The sequence below is a fragment of the Lingula anatina genome, chromosome 10 (assembly GCF_051362555.1).
Source record: "Lingula anatina isolate TDL-2025a chromosome 10, LinAna3.0, whole genome shotgun sequence".
Lineage (NCBI taxonomy): Eukaryota > Metazoa > Brachiopoda > Lingulata > Lingulida > Lingulidae > Lingula > Lingula anatina.
The window spans coordinates 549609-570229 of record NC_141776.1 but is presented as its reverse complement, the minus strand read 5'-3'; the positions used below and the strand labels follow the sequence as shown (position 1 = coordinate 570229).

General features: G+C 37.3%; 2 protein-coding genes across 2 annotated transcripts in view; one reads left to right on the top strand and one right to left on the bottom strand.

Annotated features, from left to right (window-relative positions):
* Window positions 1-1817: 1817 nt before the first annotated feature.
* Window positions 1818-8488, bottom strand: LOC106178667 (uncharacterized). Its single transcript, XM_013561948.3, has 3 exons — window positions 7828-8488; window positions 6962-7306; window positions 1818-3397 (listed from the first exon to the last, which is right to left on the bottom strand). The coding sequence occupies exons 2-3, from the start codon at window positions 7238-7240 to the stop codon at window positions 3281-3283; spliced, it is 396 nt and encodes a 131-aa protein (XP_013417402.1). The 5' UTR covers window positions 7241-7306; window positions 7828-8488; the 3' UTR covers window positions 1818-3280.
* A 7836-nt stretch (window positions 8489-16324) lies between these two features.
* LOC106178664 (uncharacterized) overlaps window positions 16325-20621 on the top strand; it is a 28579-nt gene continuing 24282 nt past the window's right edge. The window contains exon 1 of the mRNA XM_086997358.1: window positions 16325-16463. The gene's annotated coding sequence lies outside the window, so the exon portion shown is untranslated. The remainder of the gene's footprint in view (window positions 16464-20621) is intronic.

The window sequence follows — 20621 nt, the reverse complement described above, 5'->3', positions numbered from 1 at the left end:
TGGTCATATTTTGAAACTCGCCAAAGCGATACATTCATTGTATATTTTAAAAAATCTAAAGTGAGAAAATAGTTTCTGAAGCCATTTAAAAATCATTTGCATTCTAAAACGTTCGACCTTCCATTCATTTTGTATTCCGTCCAACTTTCAAAGTCAAAACCTTCCTTTTTGTCCTTTTAAAGAGCAAATCCTCTTGAAATATTTTGCCTTCCATCTCTCAAAAGGTCACATTAAAGTGAAATACTGTGGTAACCATAAACACTTTAAAAACAAAACGTGTTTTCAAATTTATGGTCTGTTAATCCTGACGTTTCAAACCGATCAAGTAAGACGGACATTCCAAACTGTTATATTTTTGTCCTTTTCTCATTGAAAAGTTCCACTTGAGCTCTATAATCAAAAAGTATCGGGTTTGTATCTTATGAGCCGGTTCAACGTTAACCTTTAAAGAGTTGATTTCGTTGTGCATGCGTATAAAATTATAAATATGGCACCGATGTTACTGAGATAAAATCTCGCACGCTTCATCTGCAACGTGAGAAAAAGACACCTATATAAATTTAAGAAAACGCAATATTCGTGAGCATGCACGGTAAGTACTAGAATCGAGGACGCACTGATGAAGTAGTTATGTATGGTTTCCCCGTCAAATATGTTTGGTCTTTAGTTGATATGAGCAAACTAAATGAACTGCAAACACAAGCAACAATACAAATAGAAAGCCCTCTAGAATCACATTGCCCATTGAATATCTGTATGACGATGTATTCTGTTTCGCAACTTAAACATTTCAATTCCAGACTGCCAGAAAGAGAAGGGGGAGGGGAGTTTGCAAATTACGTAAAATTCTCTTATACAATGTAGGCGATAATTTTCCTCATTGGCATAATTCCACCTGTAATGGTTATGTTAGATAGTTGTTTGTCCCTTGTAATTTCCATCTAATTGAGTTTTATCACCATCAGTGCACCTATTACATGAAAGGAGGATCCACCTACGAATAAAGATGAACGGGTTTATTGCAAATTAGCCGCCGCTAACCATAGTTGACTGTCAGGGCGTGCATTCACATACCCCTTAAGCAAACGTATGAACCCAATACCCATCGTCTTTTTAATAATTTATTTACATGCTTGTTTTTTGTACATCACAGATAAGAACTGGAATGTTTAAAATACAATTGGCTTCATGTCATTACTTTGGCCAAATCGATTGATCATTACACTGCTTATTATATCTACCTAACATCTAAACCTATCAAGACATCGATTGCAGGAAAATTGACATTGCACCCATATCTGCTTTGGTAGCGTTTGGCTTTTGACGAACCAAACAAAAGTATTTGACTGAATGATTATTTAAAAAAATATGCAATCAAAAATATTTTTTGAGTCGCATGACTAATTGTTTTGTTAAATGAAGAATGAGTAACAAGAAAATCAATTTTCTCTGAAATCGGACTCGGTTCGTATCAGTAGTTTCGCCTCAACAGGTCTGTTGTTTATTGGTTCCAATTAAAACTACCATAGCACCATAATACTTCTCATCTCTTTTTGGTCGATGTCAATGATCGCATTCACAACGAGTTGAGCCTGACTTTACAAATCCTGGGGACTAAATATGGCGAACGTACATGAAAGAAAAACCGCCTAATCTTTTAATAGTCTCTCCGCCTCTCACACGCCTCCCCATGTGTCGTCCCAATGGAGCCGAGATTTAATGATTGTCCCCCCGCAGGGACGACGTGTGGGGAGGCGTGTGAGAGGCGGAGAGACTATTAAAAGATTAGCCGGTTTTTCTTTCATGTACGACCGCCACATTTAGCTCCCGGGATTTGTAAAGCCTGGCTCAACTCGTTGTGAATGCGATCAATGTTTGACATAGCTTCCCTCTACTCCCAACCGGGATAAGTATTTTCCATACAGATATAGTTTTCTTTTATCAAGCTATAACACAAATAAAATACTCTCCATTATACGTAATGACTTTTATACTTCTAAACATCAATTAATGAGATATTCTTTACTGCAAACTTGCTCATATTTGTACACGATAAAACAATTTACAATAATTGAACATTCCTTGGCATTCGGTCTATTCAATGCCCAAAGGATTACATGAACATTAATGGCGGAGAATTGGATATCTATGTAAGATAATATGAATCTGGCGAAATTCGAAAATGAAACATCAATGTACATCAATGCAATTTTACACATAAGCTGTAACAGAAAATAAATAAAGCTGTAGCATAGCCGCCCACATACCCGTAATAAAGCCCTATTTGCCACACGTCAAATTAGTGCCCTTTACCCGAGTACCTAGCAATTTGCCTCCAATTATCATACTTCCTCCAAGTTGTTTACAGCTATTTCATTGGTTCAAAACATTTACTTCCTCCTGGTTTCTAACCATCCCTCTTCTTCAATTTATTAGCCGCATGTGTAAAAATACACCAGTAGTTCAAATCATTTACTCCGTTTATCTTTCTTTTTAGCTGAAACTCTTCACTTCGATCTAGTTTTTAACTATTCCATTAGCTTAAACTATTTACTTCATCATACTTTCTATTTCATAAGACCTCGTCCTGGTCTCTAATTATTTCATAGGCTCAAACGATTTACTTGCCCTTGTTTCTCAATATTCCATTGGCCTAACCCATTTATGCCGTCTCAGCATTTTGCTGGCTCTGCGCTGTCCTTAATGTTCCAAGGCCAGAGCTTGCATTCTTATTATACCCTTACAATATGTGCGTGTGTTTGTGGAGGCACCTAATGTTTCAAGCACACACCACGCCGTTTTTGGTACTTCTTTAAGCCTTTATATATACTCCTGTTTCTTTCGTCGAGCATTTCTTTCCTAAGTACTCATTCGTCGTAATGCCTTTGAATACTTTATGTCGTCATCACAGGCACTCGGTCAGAAAGACAGATGACAGACAGGATAGCTTTCCTGCCAAAAAGACGACCAAATATGCGGTTTTGAATAGTTTTATTTCCTGCAGGGTGGTAGTCTTGGTTTAGAACCATATATGAACTGTGTATTTAGCAAGGCGCTATGACTAAGATCAGTAGAAAAGTATGGAATCGGATCGCCGGGTTTGTCATTTGAATATTTCGAAATAATCTTAGGATCTTTGCATTTTTCCACGCTTTTCCACGCTTGTTTAGAAGCATTGTTCTTAAATTAATCCGCTTTATCTGAACTTTCGCCATCATGTCACCAGTATGTAGTGTCATTGTCATTGACAGTATGCTTCATTGTGTTAAAGTGTCACATGTCACCTTCGCCGCCTTCTCCTTCTGTCCTCGCTACACGGAACACATTGGCATGATTCAATTCTTCTGTACTTCACCACTTCCGGTGGCTTATCCCTGTCAAAACTGACCAGTAGTATCTGGAATGAAGAGGAAGACTAATTTACAGTATATGTCATAATGTCATAATCTCATAATGTCATAAGATCTGATGAAATCCACACATGATTCAAAATGAAACGCCTTTATAATACGGCAATTGATAGCTTTATTGTATCGCCCCTGCACTAATAAGATGGATAAGATGGTTATGTATGTTGATTATGGAGCTACTAACATTACAGACTCATTACTGATGGCGGTTAATGCACAGGTCACCCTTTAAAGAATGGTGTGAAAAAGAGTTTCATACACCTGGCGTTGGAATCTAACACAGTGCAGTTGAAATGATGGCAGCGTTCATAGCGGAAATACAAGAATGAAATAACAGAACTTGCATTATGCCAATAATTCTTTCAATTATCATCTCCCTTAATGGGGCAGATATTGCAGTGCTTAGGCAAATGTTGTAGACCTTTAGAGAGACTTATGACAGGAATCACACCATTGATACTTACAGCTAAAATAGATGCTTTTAGGTCGCACTGGCGTGTTTAAGATTTTCATAGAGGCTAATGCAAACGAAACGATCAGAACTGCAAGGCCGGAAATTTTAGTCTATTCCTACCCGGGATAAGTAAGTAGATGTCAAATTGAAAAACGATATTAAATTTCAGGTTTCAGCCATCTCTATTCTTTTGAAAAAACAAGCCTTGTTGCTTTTTTTTCAACTTACCACTTAGAGTTTATCTCGTCTTAAAGAGGACAACAGTTTCGTCTTGAATCGAAAACCTACTTCTGACCCACGATTTTTAAACCCACGCCTAAGACCCCATTCCCAGAGATTAGATCGATCTACTTTAGATCGACCTAACTCCCTGGGGGTTCACGCTAAATAGCTGTCAGCCGAGCGGGCACGAAAGTTAATTACCCCCTTACAGCTTGTAGTAGGCGGGACGGACATTTAAGCCGGATTATCTGATAGTAATCTAGTGAGACTCCCCACAGGGATAGATCGATCTAAAATCTATGGAAATGGGGCCTAAGTCTGCATGTAAATTACTTTCAAAGGTAAAAAGTAACATGGCAGCTAGGCAAAGTATTTCTATTCACAAATTAAAAACAATTTTGTTAATTGCATATTTAAAAGATTCACAGAAACGCGCCCTATGGTTACTGTGTATTACAGAGAAACCTAAGAGATAAGACACGTGTGTCTTTCACCTTTTGAACTTAAACGGAACGAACTGTAAGCATTGTTTGCCAGGAGAAAGGTTTAGTGAACGCCATTAAGTTTCCACCGTCATTTCACGTATTAGTTGAAAAACAGGACGAGAAATGATATATTTATTTGCCCTTACGGTACAGTGGCTAGTTGGCAGTTAATAAAGACTGAATTTCAATTACATCAGCCTTCAATTTACATTCTTTTCATAGTCATGCTCAACCTTGACAAATTATGGCTTTGATCATAATTTATTCACCGAATCAGACTGGCTAGCTTAAAAACATGTTTTCTGTGGTCTGCAAATAGCATCTTGCTAAATTATCTCTCCTGTGCATGATTTTTACCATTCATTAATAAGATGGGAATGTCGGAATGACAACTATTCATCTATTTCTGTATATGTTGAAGGTGTGCCAAACTGATGCATGGAGCTATTTTCAAAAGTATGATATTTTTAAAGCAACTTCCTGGGGCTTGGCTGGTCAGGGCTAGACTAGACGCGTAAACAGACTTGGGAGAAGCTCTTAATTGGCCTCCTTGGCTCGCTACGACGCAGATACAAAAGAATCATCTAAAGCTCTAAAGCATGAGATCGTTAAATCCGTTTGATTTTCACAGCTCCTTTTTTGACACTCAGCGGCCCCCACCCCCTCTATTTAATGCTGACACAACTGTCGTCTGCTGATCCAGAAAAGTATGACAAAGCAAAGCAGGGGAGTGAGTATAAAACGTGTTACAATTTACCGAGAAATGTCTACCAGCGTTCACTTTAAATAACTCCTACCGTCTTCGCTGTCTTTTTTCCAAGAATTCTCATGAAATCTTTCCTCATTTAGAAGAGGCAGCGCCTCGAGGAATCCTCGGTGACGTAACTTGAACATGAACGCACGCTGACAGTTGCATTCTTACATAGAGGTGATTCCTCAAGGCACTCTAATTGAATCTTAGTGAAACATGGCTCTTGTTAAAAAAAAGGAACCTCTTCTAGAGAAATCTGATGACAAATTCGTGCCTCTGCGAGGTTTAGATGCTGGTAAAACAGTGATATCACTGTAAGTTTTCTGACTCATGTGGATATCAAAATGTCTACATTATAGTATTTTTTTCCCTTATTTGCTTCACCTTCATTTTACCAAAGACTCTGCAGACACTGACGGACGTATTTTGCTTCAAGGCAGGCATCAAATGTACTAAAGATACGCTACTCCAGCCTTAATCATTATGTTCATTCATTTTTCTTTATCATTGTACAAGCTGTTGACGGTTTTCTCTTTGATTATAGCACCAAGAATTCACCGAAAAACAAAGAAATACACGAGCTCAAAGTTACATCACGCTCCAACAATATAAAGAGATCCGTTTGATGTTCGCTCTGTTCGTTGGAAAAGCAAACATTTTAAAAAGGATGTTATCATGAATGTTGAAGGCGACGCTTTTGACAGGTTTAAAGAACAGAGGTACTGTTTAAAAATACAACTGCGCATGCGCCGGTATGCTTTATCAGCTTACCAAGTAATTAAATGTCTTTTGTATGAAACGGGCCCAATATTTCATTTAATGAGCCGACTGGTGATTTCACTTAACTTCGACTAAAAATTTTTCATGTCGTGTACTTTTTTAACTACACTATGTGCTTTCAGTTGATAAAAATAAACTAAAGGATAGAATTCTGATTTGCACCACGCGTTCTTATAACTGTAATTATATACCATGTAAAATACAACTTCCCTTTTCCAGTGAACAAATTGTTCACTTCGATTGCCTTCTTTTATGGATACAAAACAATTTATGATCGTGTTAAGACCACAGTCTTCGACCTCTGTTACCTCTACACCCGACGTTGGTCCATCGCACCGTGAGCTCTGTCACTCTCGTGCTGGAGTCAGCATATTTTTAGATGAAATATGACAACAAGATCGAACCACAACAACCCGGAAACTGAGCCCAAGCAAGGATGAGGAAATTTGGGCAAAATCCGATCTACACCTAGCCATATATGCTTGTTTACTTTTCCTAACGAACATGATGCCCACCTGATAGATATCATTTTAATGTATTATTATTATTATTATTATTATTATTATTATTATTATTATTATTATTATTATTAAGGTAATGGACCGACAGTGAAAAGAAAGCTGATGCAAGTAACAGTATAATTTAGGGTGTGGCAATAACGTAATTCAAATATTTTCCGGCATGTAGCCAGCAGATCTCAATGCTAATTGCCATTCAATAATTAATTAAGTTAGATGCAGGGGACGTTGGGACAGCTAGCCTATAATCAAAATGATAAAAACACGCTCTTAATTAACTGTCTTCTTAATTATGCAGCGATTACTACATGCTGAGAAGCGAAGGAAACAGACACACTAACCTGTTTGTCTACCCAGTTTTGGACAGCGCAGCAGCACTCATCTGAATAATGCCTTTTGAAGTCCACGAATCCAAGCCCCCGCTCAGACAGGCTGGGTTTAATGGCACTTGATATAATCTCCATACATGCGTTTGTCTCTACGGATACTGTGGTGTACCCTTCCTTGGTAATGTCAGTCATTTCTGCTTGCTTCATGCACAGTGTGTCCACCAAGTACGGGAACATGAGGACCATCACTAGCGTTTCTGATAGAGCGTTTTGAATAGTCCGTAACTTCATCTCTCCTGTTTTCAACGTGCCTTGAAAAAAAAACGCCCTTCGATCACTTGCACTCTTCTTCCCGACCTGTAAATAACCAACAAATTTTATTCGTAAATGTCTTTTTTATTTTCGACTTTGTGTTATCAGTTTTGCGTTGATGTATTACCTATCAATTTCGTGTGTTTGTCGATCGACCTGATCCTGTGTTGATTAAACTGCTTAAAGACTGTTCGGCTTTAATTAAAAAGTAAAAACGTTTCTGGCAGCTTAAATTGTAGCTAATTTCAGTTCTATTTTCTTCAAGATATACTATAGTGTTACAACCACCTGATAAACGTACATGTCATAAACATTTCAAATAGATATTTTCATATAAATGCCTGATGTTTTGAATCTATATATCTTGTATGTAAAATGGCAAAAATGCGCTATCAATAATTGAATGCATGGCCACATAAATGTGGAGAGAGCGTCCCTATTTCGCTCCTAAACAAGGTTCCGCGACATATCTTTGATACCGCATAAATAGCCGGTGCACTAAAGATTTTTACATAACATTTTCATAAAAAAATTAGGTTATTATTTTTTATTAGTGCAATACTTACTATAATGTCAATGCGTTGTTCTTTGATAATATTTATAATATCTGCCGGTGTCTCCTACAAATACCACTGGTTTGATTGTCGTGAAAAACTTTTTGCAGCCCTGTCCACATTAACCAGTGTACATTGTTTCAGGGAAGCTTTCCTCTGACAAAATGAAAATATCAAACACGTCTTCGAAGTTTGAATCACATAAAAAGTGTTCAGGAAAATAACGCGTCTTATAGCCTCACCACTACAACTTCCGCTTATTAATACGCCTGAAAATCTCGCTCACTGTCAAATATAGTAGTCGCCATTTCTTTGCAAATTCCTCAAGTGCCTTCCGAATTCCGCCACACGCGCGCCAAAGCCCGTTAATCAAGCTGAACGCTCCAGATTTCTGGTTTGATTAATTGCTGCTAGGTATGTTGAACGTATACGTAGAATCAAGCAGAACCAAACATATGAGCACAATGCATTGCCCGCACAACACTGTCATAAATATCAAAGCAGCGCCGGAGACGCTTGCACATCTCTTATCGTACGTCTAACAATTGTTTATATAGTGTATGCTGCAGATAAATACGTGGGCAATACCGCAGTCTTGGCAGGTGAGACAATCAATTGGTTTGCGTGAAAACCCTCGCAACGCCTTGACATACACTTGCTGAAACACATAGGTAGAGTTTGGTGTCATCGGAAAGATTGCAGTTTCACCATTGGAACTACATTTTAGACACCATTGGCTTCCGGTGACAGTGGAGCTACGACAGGCCAATTAAGAGGCCAGTATCGGCTTCAGACAATCCCTTTTTTCGTAATTTGGAGTCATCAAGGCTTTATGGAAAGTCAAGCTGACCCTATCGCGGTATTCAGGGTTTCTTAACAACATTCTTGCATCCTGCTCATGGTTCTGCAATATGGTTGTAGACATGTGGATTCTGAGAGTTCGTTTTTGTACTAATTGCATGTATAAGTACTAACTGCATATACTCCTGTATATACTGCTGTGCAGTCAAAATGCGTACTAAATGTCCTGTTTTTTAACTGAAACAGTAGCTCTTTTGTGTTTTATAACAGGTGCTCAATTTAATTTTAATTTTATTGGACAAGTATTGATTTAACTTGACATAAAGTAGAGTAAATAATTTGTACCTTTTAAGGCCCGTTAAATGTTCAGCGCGAATGTAAAGTAATAGTTAATATTTCACCTAACTTAACGTTTTCAGTGCTTGTGTTGTCTTTTTCGCATTTCTTCTGTCAAAAGTGTGGATTTTGTCGGTGAAAAAGTATCACAATATATTACACTCAACTTTACCCGAATTAAGACTATACATATTGCCCTTTGTGGCAGAGGATGTTGTCCTACCTTAGATCATATCAATTACAATAGAATTAAAGCAACCGTTTCATAAAAGGACCGCGTCATTTCACTGATGTGAAGATTGTCAAGGTTCATCAAAACAGCGTTTTCTGTTCATTAATAGGAAGCACAATCTTCCTTCAAATTAACAGCTGCCACCTGCAGACAATCTTATACCAATGTGACACTCGATTTATTATATGTGATATGATATTTTTCACATCCCCGTAATACGGAACCATGCGTTGCTTCACTAATTGTGACGTGTGTTGCTCCAGAAACGGGGAAAATCGAGAGGATTTTGAACATGTCCATGAACTGATACCTAAAACCAGAGGTACTCATATAATTTACATCAGTTGTAAAATCGTCATCCATTTGATTGCAAAGATTGGTATATAGATATATTTACAAATTTAATAATTTAAACAGAAACAGCTATTTATTAATAAAGCTTGATAACTAAAATGCACTAGGAGAACATTAAAAGTGTATTGATGCTAATAAGCAGCTCATCAAGAAAAATCAAACTTAAAAAGTAGAGTAATATTAAAAAGTACATGAATTGAAAACGGCAGCTGTTTAAGCTGATTAAGTTTTGGGAAACTCCTAACATTTCTACCTTGTTCTGGGTCCATGTCATCCTCATCGTTAAAAAAATTAATTTCAGGCGACGTCTCCAGATGGCGTAGGAATTGACGTCATAGACACGTGGGAACAGGTGCGTTATGTGACGTTCGCGTGTTCCAAACCAACCACATCCTACCAAAGGCTTCACTTTCCCAGACACGAAGCATGTCGTAAACTTGGTGCACTCGTACGAACTACGTCTACACAGGGAAAAGACGGGTTGATCTCATTCGTTTTAATTTTTAAGCAATGAGCTTTTAATCATAATACAGATAAGGGCTGATTTTTTGGTTAAAAAGACAAAATGAAATGCGTCGCTTGTTATAAAGTAGTAGTATGTCTCATGTCAAACGAGAAGCATTGAAATTTGAGATCTTGTACTATTTATAATAGAGCACGTGTTTGGCGCAATATATTCACATAAATGATATCCCCGAGACTACGGTTTAATTTAAAAATTATCGAAAAGGAAAATCCTTTAATTTGGAATTTGGGAAATTTATACAAATTTCTTCTGCTCTAAAATATATACGCCATCCACTGATCATATTCTCTGTCGTCATTCACATTTAGATTTTGTCTAGATGAATGTTTCTGAATCTGGGAATCTAACATATGTGGGTATTCAGCTCTTGTTTGGTTAGAGGTAGAAATGTTGTATCGCCTGTTGTGAGATTAGTAATTCCATTTAATAAATACACGCGTTTCCAGCCGGTTTGTGGTCGAGGACAAGCCGCTGTTTCCGTCTATTTACTGATTGATTTATGGAATACCTCAATTCTAATACGTAAGTGCGGAAACTCGCATGTTTACATAGTCAGTGCAATTCACTTAAATTGAATGTAAAAAATTCCGGGGATTACCCTGCTTTTACTTTTCTTAATTCACATATTTCATTTTAGTTATGCTTAAAGAATTAAGAAGAAATTCCCCACGTTCTTATCATCTAGCAGAGATAAGAACTGGGTTGTCTCTCTCTCTCTCTCTCTCTCTCTCTCTCTCTCTCTCTCTCTCTCTCTCTCTCTCTCTATATATATATATATATATATATATATATATATATATATATATATATATATGAGTGTGTGTGTGTGTGTGTAAGTTGAAGTTATTAGTATACAGCGTTCTTCAATCTCTCCCCCTGACTCAACCGTTTGTGGAAGCAATTTTTTTAATCATATATTATAGCATAATTTAAGTCATCACCCATGCACAGCTACATGTATACAGATATATGTAATTATGTGACGCCTTTGCAACATTCTTAATGTCACAGATTGCAAAGAAATTCAATTCCACTTTATTAAACCATGGGAATCGATGGGACTGTCACAGTTATGTTTGGCTTTGAGATCGATTTTGTGGCAATCAAATCAATAGTAAATATAACATCAAACAGATACAAAGAATTGACTTATGAATAATACTTGAATAATTTTGTCTAAAACCAAGTCATGAAAAATAATGGGGATATTATGCAGATGTTAAACTGTTCATTTTAACGTTAAAATACCAACCAGTGTGTCATTAAAATTAAGGTCACTTTCGTCTGGCAAAGAGTCCGTTAGACTTTTTTCACAATATTCATTTCAGAAAGAGGTTGATCATTTATAATAAATAGCTAAAGCGTGTGGACGCAAGTTCGTTATAAGCGTCTATATTTGAAACATTCGTGCAATATATTTGAAATATACATCATGGATTTGCTCAGAAGGGCACAATGCACTTCGTTGATTTACAAAAACAATTTTCAATATGACAAAAAAAAAGTGTTGATTACCTTTTCTTAAAACGCCCAGTGTGCTCATGAAAGCATCGGTGTTTTACGAGTAAATTTCACGTTCTTCATCGAGTGAGATATAAAGTTGCCTACTGCAGGCGAAAATGTTGTGAACAGTATATTAGAACCTGTTCTGGTAAGTCAGCTCTAAGGATGAGAATCATTTTATTTTACTAGGCACTGTCACACGCAACATATAGCCCTTTAAGGCACAGTTCGTGCAATTTTAGAGCTAATGTAAGATATATAATCTTTTTTTACTTAAATGGAATTTAAGGTTTCTCAAGGACGTAAAAACTTTTAACTAAGAAAATGCAAAGACTTAAGACAACAGGCGTGAAAGACGATCTCTTGAAACCTTGATTCCAATATCTAAGAGCGACAACAGAAGTGATAATAAGGTCATTTCTGACTCAAATGAGGATTATTGGACACAATTTGTCAACAAAACAAGAAGATAGTGCGGGGTGTTATGATACAGAGGTTTATCAAAGCTCCTGGTGCAATGTTCCCGTGACGTTAGTTAAGAGAAGATGAATGATGAAGAAATTGTGTCACATGCTAACCATCATAGTCATTATTTTGTGATTTGCGACATCAATATCAGCTCATTTTAACGTACCTCTGTATATATTCATTCATCAACTTACTTCGTTTATCTCTTAGTGTATTTGTTTACGAGTCTACTGTATTTATACATTCATACAATCCATTTATACAATGTACATTCAATTATACCTTCGTTGACTTATTTCTTTGCATATTAGAGTGTGATTGTATGCAAAATTGCTATACAAAATTAATTTTGCCTCAACTTGTTAACTTTCTCATCTTTTCACACCAATCGGATTTAATTTACAAGTGCTACATAAGAAATAAGTCATATTATTTATTTGTTTTGTTTGAAGTAGCGAGGAACAAAATATTGATGCGTTGGGAAAATATCGTCTTCACTTTTCGCTGATATAACTTCTTTTTAGATCAGTTTTCTGTTTCTCAGAATCCTTTTGTTCTTGGCTTTCTCTATACCTTCCTCCCACAGTGTAATTATGCCGGTTTCAGAGAATTTGTAAATTTTTTTCATTTAGGCAGAAATTAATTTGATGTCATTTCAACAAAAGATTGACACCACAATAAAATCCCCGTATTTATTGGCTGTGCGTCACGCAAAGAGGGGATCCTTTGGGGTTAAAATTGCCTAGGTTACTTTTTAAATACCAGACAAAGGGTTTCAGAAAACAACCCTCCCCATTACACATATCTATTTCATGTGCATAGTTCTCCTAGAAGTGTCTTTGATATGCCAACATTTTAACAGCATGAAAAGGTCAATAATAAAACTGCTTTACTTCGAGCAAATTTTGAGTTTGTCTCCAAAAATTGAACGCAATTTTAGAGGAAAAAAACTAACTTCTTATCTTTTGAGGCATTTCACTACTGCTTGACATTTTACAAAAAAAAAGTGGAATATTTCACCAAAAGCATTTAAGACATGCAGCAAGCCAATACTGAGAAATGTGCAGCACTCAAGGTATATTTATTCTTTCTGTAAGTGGCGACCGTCTGCGGTTTCGAAATGTGCCGATAAACAAAAGACGTGATTCACCGTCGTTTGACGTAAGAAGTAACTATGCCGTACGGGGCGCACCAGGGATCTGCTTTTTTATGTTTTTTTCGAACATTTAGTCAGCACAAAGTTGTTGGAAGCAGACGTCAGTGCATTAGGTGGGTGGGGTGTCGGGGGGGGGGGGGAGGGGGACCTCGAAGTAAGCGAGGAGGCGCGGTCACCCCGCCTCCACTTCTCACCCTCTCTGATCCGCTCTTGCATGTGCACGTTCGTTATTGTTATTGATTTGTCATATTCGATAATGACCATGACGTCATTCATTGCAATTCGGCGACGGAAATGACTTTCTGAAAGAGCGTTAATTTAATTAAAAGAAAAACACTATGAATGATTTTTATATAATACTCCGAGAATGACGCAAATCTTGGTTTTAAAAAAAATCACGACTTTGCCTCAAGGACCAGGTTTGTGATAATACACTGTCTGTCACCCGGGCGATAGAGAATACCTCCAGCGTCACTGAGACGTCTTCAGGGTGACAGTGTAGCATTTGACCTACATACCCAGATACAGCAGTCGTCTTTCACCAAAAACATCCTTAAAACCTAATAAAGTGTATATCATCGCGATGACATAATACCTTTAGGTACATGTATATACATGTATAATGATGTATTACATATTAAGTGTCTCTGAATTTTAAAGCAGATGCGTCAAACTACTAGTAACAGAATGGTCGAAATGTGGATATCCTTTAGAAATCGTATCCTTTTCATTTGATATATCTCTAGCATACAGGTCAAGTTTTTTCAACTTTTGTATCCGTGTCGTATCTGCTTGAGACCACATACCTTTTTAATACAGTGGGAAGGTTGGTAGAAAAGCTTCCTGTATGGGTAAACTGCAAAAACATCGAATGCATTTATGCAATTAAATTATATAATTTTCTTACGTTAAATGCTGGAAGTCAATCTTTACCATTTAAAAGTTTTGTGTTCTAACATTTCCCAAAGTTAACAAAAATTTAAGACTGGGTTCCCATACCTAGATCGGTCTAAAAGGATCGAGCCATCTCCGAGGGGTTTCTCGCTAAATTGCTTTCAGTTTCAGCGGCTTAGATATCTGGCACGCCTACTGAAGCTGTTAACGATAATTAATTACCCTCTAGCAGCAGCAGTAGGCGTGACAGACATCTAAGCTGCTTACTTTGATTGCAATTTAGCGAAAATCCCCTTTTTAGTACGGTGAGTTCTGTGAATGGTCCCTATATACATAAAAATAGGAGTATACCGGTACGCCTACTAACAGAACTCAGATGACATTTGCATAACCGTCCTGACAGACATACGGAGACAATACAAGTTGTTCCCTTTCCGGTGTATCAAAACTGAGGGTTCGTGTAACAGAAAGTCCGCCCTCCATATAGTTATAATGGTTAGGGTTAGTCTGACCTAAGTGGGTTAAAGTCTAGGGCGAGGGTAATCTGTACAAATGAATGGGAAGAGGATTCTCCACCATGGGGGACTTTCTGCCACGTTACGCCGGTCAGCAGCTGCACGAAAAGTATGCACAGTACAGATCCAGTGATTGTGCTCTTGGGATGCATTTTAACATTTTGTGCTGGTTTTAATTCTGGCATTTTGCTTCACTATCGCAATGAAGTAAGCACAGTCATTGTTACAACAATCATGCCATTGTGCCATTGTGCTCCGATTGAGATAGTGAATGCAGCCAATGCTGAGTCGGCCAATGCAATGTGTACGTCACGCCGTAAACTGTCTCCGGCATATGTCGTAATTATTTGAAAACAGGGTTATGAGTATTCTATAAAATAGGACGAAAAAGATTACAATTTTTTATAGATAGAGTAATGAGGGGATTTCGGATGAGCTTGGACTGTGAGCATAATGTGGATTGTGTATTCAAATAGATCCTTAATTGCCTCCTGTACAAGAGCATTACTGTTTATGGCAGTCTCAGTTAGTATTGGAATGTCAAGGTATTCGTAAAAAATTCTGACCGGCTTCCAGAAACCCGTGGACCCCTAACCCCTAGATTCGCACTTGAGCACAAGTGCAAGTGTATGTAAAGTAAACTCAAAGGCAAATCTATCAGCTATATGAATGATAATCCACGTAGCTCTTCGGGTGTACCTTTCCCAAACCCGCCCACCCCGACCACATGAAATGAATAATTATTAACAAAAAAGAGAGAAACATGGCAAAATCGAGCAATTAGCCATCCATGGCGCCAAACATAATTTGATTAAAATGCCTTGTTGTCTTCTAAAAAGGTGTTTTTATCCTTGCACGCACCCCAAGTGAAATTTTAGATCCACCCTGGACAAAGAATGATTTATAGACGTTATTTATTCAACCTTATAAATGGAGTTATCAACATCTTTGTACACTCTGTATAGATCGCTACTGTTAATCACCCATGTCTGACCTATTCCACCTTTGATAAACGCCGCGTTACGTGTTACTTGTCCAAGCTGAATCTAGGTCAGGACGGGCGAATTTTTAATGTTTTACGCCTTTAAAAGAAAAACATTGCGATCGAGATATTATTTCCAGGATTTATAATGAAACTGTGTCAGTAAATACCAAGAATGTCGTTAAGAGTGCTACACTATATAATATGATAATGGAAACAGAAACCAACGGGTTGGTAATATCTGGCACCATATATTAGCACAAGCTTCACTCATTTGCGCATGCGCAGCAGTTTCGTCCGTTGAAAGAGAAATAACTCAACCTACATTTGTACATTATATGACTTGGGGAAAATGTTCAGTCAAAGATATGGTTTTATTCACAACGGAAAAAAGTGACAAACACTTAATCGTTCATGTATCTACAAAAGTCTGTATCATTTTTTTTTTTTTTTTGAAGAAATTACGTCCAAACCACCAAAGGTCGTATTCATAATTAGCCTGACTGGATAACGCATGCGCAAACAATTTATTCCTGTGCTGACACCAATATACGTAAACCGAAATATGCCATAAACTGCTAGGTATACAGCTATATTATTCGCGATTTAAATGGTTAAAGTGTCATTTGAAATAAGTTAGCACTTATGTTTACGTATATGTAAATCAAATTAGACATATTGCAATCACTGCAAACAACAAAAAAGCCGCGGACGGACAGTAACCAAACATGGGGATATCTTGGCCTCTGCAGGCCAGAAGGAGCTACCGCACCGGTAGTTTGGCGGAGGGATTATTGCGCCACTTTGCATGGGTTGCACCATTTTGCTCAGCGGTTTTGAAGATTTATTTCAACTGAAGATTAAATATCTACTTCTACAAGGTAAGTGTTTGAAGTGGAACTGTGTAGAATGGTTCGAAGACATGTGAGTCTATCTATAAAGAAATTTTATCTTTGATTAAATACATCTTTTGCTCAAGGTAAATAGGAAAAGGAAAAAATACGTACATGTATATGAACATTATATGCTGTCTGACGACACGTATGAATGTGGTCAGGTTTAAAGCTTCTCTGTGGTATAATATATCTAGCTTTGCAATGTGAATTTCTCCGCGTGTAAGCCTATGTTATTATATATTACTTTCATTTTGCATTATGCCATTTACCGATGTATCTTTTTTCTATTCCAATAATGGACGGTGAACATGTTTTTTTTTTTTTTTTTTTTTTTTTTTTTTTATATAGTTATTGTCTTCTAGGATAGTTGATCGATTGTAATTGTACCATTTCGAGGATTGATGACATAAAGGCATTTGTGTGCATATTGAATAGTTATTTTCTTGATTAGAAGAATGAAGCCACAAAAAGATAATCTATCACGGAATATAATATATTTATACGATATTTTGTTCTTATATCGATATTCAATTTTTTACTACCAGTGAACGTTTAGGATACACTGTAGGTTGCAATGTTTTTCCTCCTGTTGATTTTCAGTTAGTTTTCAATATTTTGTTACGTTTTTTATTATCTTTACACAAGGTTGTCAGTACAAATGACTAAGATATTTCGAATGTCAGGCAACTGTGAAGCTCGTTCCCTTAATATTGTTATTTCAACTAGATATAAGGAGAAGGAACTAATTTACATTAAATCCATTGACGCTGATATACCAGCTTGCTCTGTACGGTTGCCATTTTCTTTTCAATTATCTTTCACGCGTGCAGATTAATTTTCATATTATGTTTATCATTTACTGGTCATATATTTCCTTGTATTATTTGCAACTGCCGTCAACCATGAATTCCCCAAAGAAAAATATAACACTGAAGTATTTTTTCGGTAAACTGGATCTACGCATGAGACCGAGCAATATAGTCGTAGATTTCCCAGTGTTTTTGGGGTCAATTTCGGATTATAATATATTAGAAAACCATACACTGTATATATGTTCATGTGGAACTGTTGGATAGATTGTTAGTTGAAGTTAATAACATAATGCATAATATTATCATATTGGGCAAAAATGCAAACCCAAATATTATTTAATCAGCGCGTTATCGATGATTGTGCAAAACTGATCAACAATTAATCTACGAGTTAAAACGTAACGAAATTTGGCTGTTGTGTGTCATATTGAACGTTGAGTTATTGCCCCAAGAAATTTATCTTAAGTATTTTGATGTGGTCTTCGTAAGGTCTTAGGGTTTTCCTTTCTCTCAGTCCGTCAGGTACCTCTTTCTTTTACTTCAGCCAGCGACTAGAAGAAACCCTGTTTTTTCTTCAATTATAGCCACCACCCCTACAGAAGATAACTTTTTTTCTTCAATAACATCCACCACCCCTACAGAAGATAACCTTTTTTTCAATAACATCCACCGCTCCTAAAGAAGATAAGCTGTTTTTTCTTCAATAACACCCACCACCCCTACAGAAGATAACATTTTTTTTTTCAATAACATCCACCGCTCCTAAAGAAGATAAGCTGTTTTTCTTCAATAACAGCCACCACCCCAAAAGGAGAAAACCTGTTTTTTCTTCAATACCAGCCACCGCCCCCATTCCACCCCGTTGTTTTATCTCATATTATGACAAGGCACATTTTATTAAATTCAGCACAACATAAGTGGTAAGTTTTATGGAACGCTATCTCGCCCTTGGCAGACATTAACTGATACCATGTGATAGATCCAGTTTGTATTCATTAAAGGCTCTACTTGACAACAGGGCGTGATCGGTAAAATAGTTTGCATTGAAGAAAAACAAGAACATTTAGTTCAAAACAGGGATTAAGACAGAGACGTACGTAGCTTATAAGACTGGTTTCCCATTCCACGATCGATCTAACAGGATCGAACCATATCCGAGGGTTACTCGCTAAATTGCTTTCAGCTTAAGCGGCTTAATGTTTGTCATGCCTGCTGAAGCTGCTAAAAGATACTTAATTACCCACAGCAGCTTCAGTAGGCATGACACACGTATAAGCCGCTTAAGTTGATTGCAATTTTTCGAGAATCCTCTTGGTGAAAGATCGATCCACAGATAGGGTCTGGGCATGGTCCCTTACGTTCATTTATGGCCAGTTCGACTGTTGACGCAACTTCAGAGTCAAGGTGTTTTTTAAGACCTTCCGCCATGTTACATGTACTACATGAACTTGGATTATTTAGGTGGCGTCGCCGTGGTGATATGGGCTGAATCCCTCCTCTCTCTCTCTCCCCCCCCCCCCCCCCCCCCACACACACACACACCTTCTCAAAAAACCAAAAATGAAAATGGATGAAGGAAGCAAGGAAGGGGTTAGAAGAGGGAAAACAAGTCACTTTATGAAGCAATACATTTTTATTTCTGAAGTATCTCAATATCTCCTACTTGACACGCGGAACACATGTAGACACTCTTCAAATACAACAGCACCTGTATTAGCAGAAGCTTTTGACAGTTATCTCTACAATAACAGGCAAAGTTTTGTTCCAGTTAAACACGGAACCAAATCATGTTTTCCCAAGGAGCTGCTTGCAGGTGTAATTTGGTGAACTGTTACTATACAGACATTGTTTCACTGCTGAACAATCACACTTAATATATCCTGTAATTTATCCTGCGTGTTTTAATATCTTTGATCTCTAGAAATAGCGTTCTAAACATTCGTGGTACAGGAGGCATTTGTTAATCTCTGTGAAAAATATGAGTCCTTATGAACGAGATCAACTTGGTAATATATTATGGAACAACAAAGAGCACGGCATTCACTGGTATCTGGAACAAATGACACAGTACACGTACGTGCAAGTCAGTTTTATCTAACTGCCTCATGAGTTATACTATTCAATGGACCATTCCCAGACCCTAAGATCTATTTCCTATGGGATTCTCGCTAAATTGCAATCAAGGAAAGCGGCTATGATGTCTGTCTCACCTACTGCAGCTGCTAGGGGGTAATAAACCATCGTTTAGCAGCTTCAGTAGGTGTGCCAGACATCTAGGCCGCTTAAGCTGAAAGCAATTTGGGCAGAAAACCCTCGGAGATGGATCGAACCTGTTAGATCGATCTAGGTATGGGGACATAGTCAAAGAGATTTTATCCCATCTGCAATGTTGGCAATTGACAGCCATGAATTTGAATGGAGCGGCGAGTTTCTGTTGTCTTGATTGCCATGTTCTTGTTATGCACGATGCTTAGCCAGAGACATGTAATGTAATGTAAACGGCGAGAACACCGTTAGATATTGAACAGGACAGAGAGAAAAATGGAGAGAATGAAACTGGAAAGCAGAAAAATACAGAGTATGAAAGAACATAAAGTTTTGTAATTTCTATCTCATATAACAACCAAAGTAAAACACAATACTGTCGCCTTACATCCACCACTTATCAATATTAGACCCGAACACGTTATAGAAGCGGCTTTGTTGGACGTATTGAATTTCAAAAGACTACATTTCAATCAGAATAGCTTTGTAACATACTTTTATTATGCATAATTTATAACACTGTCTCTTTTATCCTGCTGTGTACAACTATCAAAGCGTTAGGCCTCATGACTGATGTTTTTTATCATTACAAATTGAAATGATGGTAGTTATTGCTGATTTCTGATTACTTAATATACATCATCATTGCATCAAATAATATTTTATTCTGTCTTGTTGCGACCGTCATTTAATCATATTTCCATCCCTGTGAACAGGAGTGTAATCTTTGATATAATTCCATTAATATACCATCTTATCAACAACTGTGACAATTGATTACGAGTAATGTTCAATGAAATGTGTCACCAAATTTGGGTTATCATGTAGCATAATGAACTTCGGGTGGAAGGCTGCAAGGGGGTGTATGGTGGGGGAGAGAGGGGGGGCGAAGAGAAGAGATGGTGGTCGTGAACGCAACACGGGGTTACCAGATTTTAAATAAAGTTTGCCTTCAAAGCTTTGCTGAAGTTCTGAAGTCAGTGAAATGATAAAAGAAATGTATATAAGAAAGAGACCGTAGTTAACCACCTTTTTGAATCGGTAGGCCTACTTGAATTGTGATAAA